Below are 7,337 nucleotides of genomic sequence, written 5' to 3'. Positions count from 1 at the left end.
TCGTTGCTTACATCGAGAAGGTTCGTGACAAGTTTTTAATGAAAATAGTAATTCGCATCAAAGATAAGGAAAGAACAAAGTGATTCTAAACAAGGTTGAGGAACCCCGGGGCCGATGATTGTAATGGAACAGTTGTTTGAAAATTTTCAGAATAAATGGAAAATCTGGATGGTGACTACTTGAACCTAATATATAAAGGTTATTAATAGACTTCTCAAAATTGAATCTCAAGGGACGTAATGTGGAAGGTATTTCTAGATTATGTGTGCTTTAACCTTTCTAAATCATACTTGTCAAACAAATACCAAAAAAAAAAAAGTTCAAGAGAGTTACCTCTATTATTCTTTAAAGTTGTTTTCGCTCCTGCTTCTTCCACTAAATACCTGACCAATGTTTCATTCCCCATCGAGGCAGCACTATGCAGGGGTGTAAAACCTAGTGGAAGAAGATAAAAGATTCAGAGTTACCTCTAATTCAATGTGACTAACCAAACATAGAAATGTAGAAAACTTTTGGTGTCTATATATGATGTTACACAATTTGAGTGAACTGTACTTAAACTAAGGGTCAGGCAATATCTCACAAAAAATAATTGTTATATAAAGTGTAGGTATAGCTCCAAACTCAAAGGAGGTTATATCCACAAGGCTCTTCCACTTCATAGACTAACTTATCTGTGCTTCAAGAAAACAGCAATAAAAAAGTGCAGTAATTTCTTCAACCTTCAAGTCTTTATTTTTCATCCCTTATGATCTTGATTTCTTTGTGAATAGCCAAACGAAAAGAAGGCAGAAAAATACAAGAAGATTAAACCAAACAACACTCATTGATAAAAAGGCTTAAAAAATAAGTAAATAGATTATGGTACTTATCTAACATATATTTGATACAATAAGTAAAATTACTAAGTGCTGTGATTAGTCTGATATAAAAAAAAAAAAAATCACTTTGCTGATTCAAACTAGATGCTGTCACCCAAGCTAAAATATAAATAAATTTCTATACTTTATATTAGGATACTGAAAATTAAATAGTACTTTTAATGGTGTGGTGAGCTCTAAAAGAATAACACTGCCCATTTTACTATTTTACACTGGGTTGAAAAGAAAAATTACCGATCACAATGAACTGAATAATACTTATTGTCCTAGTAACGACCAATGAATTGATTTCATGAACATTTGTAATATATCTATATTTAGATATCCAATGGAGATCAACATCTTTAGTAGATTTTCTAACAATAAGTACAAAAGAAGTTATGATTAAATTATTTTATCTTTTTTAAACACTACTCACACACATGCACACGCACACGCTTTATATATATATATATATATATATATATATATATATATATATATATATATATATATATATATATATATATATATATATATATATATATATATATATATGTATATATGTGAGTGTGTGTGTGCGTGTGTGTCTATAGCGGTGAGATCACCCTTTTAGTAATATAATACTGTCCTTTTTATTTTTCGAAACTGCTTTGCTATCACGATCCCCATTACCTGAATAAACACTCGTGGCCAGACCTTAATGGTCAAAGGATATCTGTCCCTCTAGGCCCATAGCCATGAAGTACCAGGTATTTGAAGACTCTTTCTTCTCAGGTTAGCCACAAGATAGAGGCCAGATGTGGGAAATGGAAACCCATGTATAAGGTCAAGTGAATCCATATAGGGTAAGATACAATGACCAAAAAAGGCGGAGCCAGACCTTGATTGAAGAATTCCCGAAGAAATAAGGGGGAGTCATTGTACCTGATTGGGGATTCAATCCTTACGTCTGCCCCTTGAACTTCGAAGCAACCAATAAAGTGAGACAAGGGATTAACCTTGAATTTTCCCTCGTTGACCTAAGAGCTCACAAGACGGAAGATAGGATATTTCAATTGCAGCCGATTCACTAAGGATAGAAAAAACACATTTGTTCTCTTCAGAAGGAAGACGATCATCCAGATAGTTTCCTCACCCACAGGATTGCAGAAAACTCCGTTTATCCTCAACCACAGAGAGAGAGAGAGAGAGAGAGAGAGAGAGAGAGAGAGAGAGAGAGAGAGAGAGAGGGGGGGGGGGGTTCCGATCCGTTCCAAGACTTGACGCCCAGTACCAGCTTTGATTGAGCCGACGAAATCCCTACTGTGCATTAGAAGACCAAGCTAAGTAACCCCGACTCACCTTGAGAAAGAGGTAAAGTGCCAGAGCTATCATTGGATGGTGAATCTCGGGGAAGGGGGTATTATAACGTGTAAAGGGGAATAACAGACAGTCATTAATTAGAAAAATTTTGTCTTGAGTCCCTTCCCAGTCACTCGTGGCTTAATTTGATTTGTAAAAGAGTCATTTTGGGCTATTTTCGCAAACCAAGTTTGCTTTACTTTAATATGTTTATCATACCTTGTGACATGGGGGTAAGTGGCCAGTAACTTTAAAACTTGTCCTTTTCTGTTAGCATAATCGATTTTTTCATTATAAACCATAGAAATATTTAAGTGAAGAGGTGTCTTATGCATGTGAAAAAAAAAAGTTACAGTTAAGTTTAAAAATTTCACATTTTCTTATAACATCGAAATTTGTTGTTACAAATTATTCTGTGCCATTCTTTTCATAATCTTTTATTTTATCTTATTGCTGAATTTATATTTTTGTTACCATTTTGACATTCTGGTTTTCGTACGTTTGGCAACTTTTCTCAATTGTTGCTAACGTTGTGAAAATCTTAAAAGTGACATTCTTGTTTGCATTTTCCTCATTTTTTTTTTCCTTTTTAATTGGTACCATTGAGAAAACCCGAATAAGTTCCCAGTGAAATCAATGCAGTATATTGTAGGTTTAAGATAGTGTTTTATTGTCCGTGACTAGAAATAATTATATATGCACATGTAAACTGACCGCCACTTCCTAATAAGCTATTCCAACCCAAAGTGCAGCTCAAATTTATTCTTCTAATGAACCCAGGGAAAACGAACCGTTAATGCTGTTACGAGTATGTGTACTTAATGACGATACAGTGTCGATCAGATGATATGGTTGATACGAGGATACTGTGTCAAGTATAGTCTGATTAATACTTTCTTTGAAGAGCGTAATCTACACGTTACATCACAATATCCAAATGCATATATATATATATATATATATATATATATATATATATATATATATATATATATATATATATATATATATAAATATATATATATATATATACATACTGTATATATATATATATATATATATATATATATATATATATATATATATATATATACATATACATATACAAGAAGTCCTCAAGTTTTGTCGATGCAATGTAGCTCCCTTGAGGATATTGTATAATTTATTTTCATTTCAGTTTCATTTTATCACTTTATACCTCTGTCCTAAATTTCTTTTTTTATAGGCAGAGTTACATTTACATGATATAAAGTGTGGTTTATGTCATAGATTGACTTTACTACTGCATTAGCATAGGTAAGTGACTTTGATGCTTACGTAAAGTGCTATACTTGATTGTCTTCTGACAATTAAATACATATACACACATACACACACACACACACACACACACATATATATATATATATATATATATATATATATATATATATATATATATATATAGAAATAAATATACGGTATATACTGTATATTATGTGAGAGAGCCATTAGGTTGTAACGGAGAAGTGAGGTGAATGCAACTAAACTTTATTAAACAGACATCGAGCTTAAATAACCGGACTTGTGAGCAAGAACATCACAAAAATCCGAGCAAAATTAAACATAAGCTATCAGCTTTATACAGGTTAGTTTATTAACAGTGCAGGAAAGATCGAGTGATAAGATAAAAAGCAAAACCGTTACATTCGGCAGGGACGACCAATGGATCAAGGGAGTGTGGGTAAACCAGTTGGAGTCCTTGCAGCGGGACATAAAAGCTGCTTTGAGGGTACGATGAAAACGTTCAACCATTCCGTTGGTAGCAGGGTTGTAGGCGGTTGTCTGCTGTAGGGTGATTCCATTCACTAATGATGTCCACAATTGAGAGGTGAAAGTGGTACCCCTGTCTGAAGTAATATGCTCAGGGATACCAAATCTCGCTATCCATCCAGAGAGTATGGCAGATGTACATGATGTGGACGTTGCAGTTTCCACGGGAATGGCTTCAGGCTAATGAGTGGGGTGGTCAATGGCGGTAAACAGGTAACGATCTCCTTATGATATGGGTAGGGGAACTATGTCGACATAGGCAAAACGACGTTGAGGTTGAAGAAAGGTGCCCACACCTGAATCTGTGCTTCGATGCACTTTTGAAATTTGGCATGAAGTACAGGCGCGGAACCAATCCTCATAGTCCTTAGTATGCATGCCAAATGAACTTTGTGTTCAGTAGCTGTGCTGCAGATCGGCACAAAGGATGTGAAAAGCTCTGAATGAAGTGAAACACCTGCCAGCACATGGGAGCAGGTATTCACATCTAGGTCTACCAGTACTGACATTATAGAGGACGGTGGCGTTGGAGTCGTTGAGGGGATGTCTTCCCAAAGGAGGGATGTGAAGGATGTCCATCATGCTTGGTACTCTGGATCTTTTCCTTGGGCTTCTGCCAAGGCATTGTAATCCAGTACCAGGTGAATGGCAACCAATGTGTTTCCTGACGGGGCATTGGCAATGTGATTCATCTTACCAGGGATGTGTTGAAGGGTGCAATTGTATTCAGCCATAGCGTAGAAATGTCGGAATTGACTGGCAGACTAGGCGTTGGACTGTCGAGTGAAGGCATGCACCAGAGGCAAGGGAATAGCTTCCAAGAAGTGGCGAAACTGACGGACAGCCAAGTGCACGGCCAGCAATTCGCAGTCAACAGTAGATTAGCCAGATTCTGACTTGAACAGTTTTCTACTAAAGAAGGCCAATGGGCGGGGCAAGCCGTTGACCACCTGCTCGAGTAATGCACCAATAGCGACATTGATGGCATTGGTGGAGAGAAGGAGAGGTGCATGTAGCATGGGAAAAGTGGGAGCAGCAGCGGTTCACAGGGCATTCTTTGCATTGCAGAAGGCCTCTTTTTGAAGGGGACCCCACTTCTGTCTTTTGGCTTGCCCTTGAAGGAGGTGTAGAGGGGGCAAGAGTGGCAGTGATGTCTGGCAGGAAATGGATATAATAGTTGATCATGCCCACGAATTCTTGTAGTGCTTTGACAGTCAAGGATGGACTCCTTTGGGAGTGATGCGGTGGCCTAAGAATGATACTTCAATGGCGCCAAGAGTACACTTGTCGTACCGGACTACAAGGCCATTCTATTGTAGCCGGTCGAGCACGATGCATAGATTAGAGAAGAGTTCCTCTTTGGAGGAAGAGAACACAAGTATGTTGTCCACATAACATACACAAAAGGGGAGGTTCCCTGAGATGCCATCCATGAGGTGTTGAAAATTGGCCCCAGCATTACAAAGGCCAAAACATGAATAATTGAAGGTGTATGTATCGTTGGGGGTGGTGATGGCAGTCTTAGGGATGGCTTCTTGGTTCATGGGTATTTGATAATATCCCTTCAGGAGGTTGAGCATGCAGAAAACCTTCACTTTGTGCAAGTAGGAAGTTACGTCAGCGATGTTTGGGAAGGGGTAGTGTTCCGGTTCAGTCAGCATGTTCAGGATGCAGAGCGCACTTTCTTCAGGAAAATGTGTAAGGGTGACGACCATGGGCTTGAGGTCTCTTGGCAAAGGGTCATTTCTTCCATTTTTGTGAACGTTTGTTTAGCGGCTGTCAAACGATTGGGTGCCAGATGCCTAAATCTGACGAACACTGGGGCCCACATCATCTTGATATAGTGATAAATATCATGTTTGGAGGAACCATGGCATTTGACAAAATTCTGGACAGAAAAACTTCCGAGTATGACGTGAGGAGATGGGTGTAGGCATTCGTGGGTGCCCTGATGTGGAGACCGAGGTAAGAGGGAGTGAGTTCAAGATCTGTTGAGGAGTACGAGTCCGTGTTGACTAATCGTTGGTGAGCGACATCAACCAAGAGGTGGAAATGTGAGAGGAAATCCGCACCGAGGATTCGTATTGTTACGTCAGCAAAGAGAAATTTCCAATTATATTTGCCGCTTCCAAACGATAATGTGAGGGTTTCATAACCATCGGTGGGTATCGCAGATCCATTGAAAGCTACCAGGTGAATGTTGGCAGACTTAGACAGACTACCTTATGTCCTGGAGAGTGACCTTGGCAGAAGAGAACGGCAAGCACCTGTGTCTACCAAAAATTGCGTACATTGGTTGGGGCGTAAGTGAGGGGGTGATGTATGTGGGTGGTGGGCGGGTTTGTCGGAGCTCTGGCACATCACAAGGTGGGCGTCTATGTCCGACCGCATTCAATTCAGATTCGGTTGATGTCAAACAGTTATCCTCTTTGTCAGGAGAGGAGGCATTGGTGGAGGTCTTTAAGATGGTGAAGCAGCTGTCCATAATGGGGTTGACTTTGGTCATCAGGTCCTTCATGGGCAAAATATCGACATCAGGAATGGCAGTGCATACAGGTTTGAGCAGGCACCATACCCAAAGGGCCCAAAGTAGATTCACTTTATGAGGAGAGCTGTCTGCAGCAGGCAGCAGGCAAACAATACCGGTCATTTCCCTGAGGGCAAACGAAACCTTTTGGTCCTTCAACGGTTGATGGGAGAGCTGAAAAAGCTTGGATATACGGGCAGCTGGCGATGGTGAGTACAGCTCCAGTAGATATCTATTGAGGGCATCGTAAGCTATTGGGTTGTCTTCTTGTCGGAGATTTCTAGGAATGTACACTCGGGATCACAGTGAGGCCATAATCTACTTTACTAATTGTGCGAGTCACGCCCTTGATATTAAACTGGATTTCGACATGCTGGAAGCAGGCGAATGCTTCTCCACTGGCGAAAGGTAGCAGTTCATTGAGGCAGCGTGTGTGTAAGAGTCAGGTTTGGTGAGGGGCATCGTCAAACAGTAGGGCACAGCAATGAGGGGGGTGGCAGGAGGGAGCGAGTCCTCCAGTGGTCACCAATTGTGTGAGAGAGCTGTTGGGTTGTAACTGAAAGGCGAGATAAATGAAACTACACTTTATTAAACAGACATCAAGCTTAGATACCAGGACTTGCAACCAAGAACGTCACAAAAATTCAAACAAAATTAAACATGAGTTATCAGGTTTACACAAGTTGGTTTATAAACAGTGCAGGGAAGAGCGAGTCATATGACAAAAAGCAAAACCGTTACAGTGTACAAGAGTATATGAAGCACAAGCAGTACATATATATATATATATATAT

The 7,337-nt window shown here is 39.4% G+C and overlaps 1 protein-coding gene across 2 annotated transcripts in view; it reads right to left on the bottom strand.

Annotated features, from left to right (window-relative positions):
• Positions 1–7,337, bottom strand: part of LOC137653963 (uncharacterized) — a 225,151-nt gene that overhangs the window by 44,146 nt on the left and 173,668 nt on the right. For both annotated transcript variants that reach the window (XM_068387600.1, XM_068387605.1), the window contains exon 15: positions 334–435. In XM_068387600.1, coding sequence (XP_068243701.1) covers positions 334–435 — 102 coding nt within the window. The remainder of the gene's footprint in view (positions 1–333; positions 436–7,337) is intronic.

This window comes from Palaemon carinicauda, chromosome 1, assembly GCF_036898095.1.
Source record: "Palaemon carinicauda isolate YSFRI2023 chromosome 1, ASM3689809v2, whole genome shotgun sequence".
Classification (NCBI taxonomy): domain Eukaryota; kingdom Metazoa; phylum Arthropoda; class Malacostraca; order Decapoda; family Palaemonidae; genus Palaemon; species Palaemon carinicauda.
The sequence above is the reverse complement of the archived record's forward strand: the minus strand, read 5'-3'. Positions and strand labels throughout refer to the sequence as shown.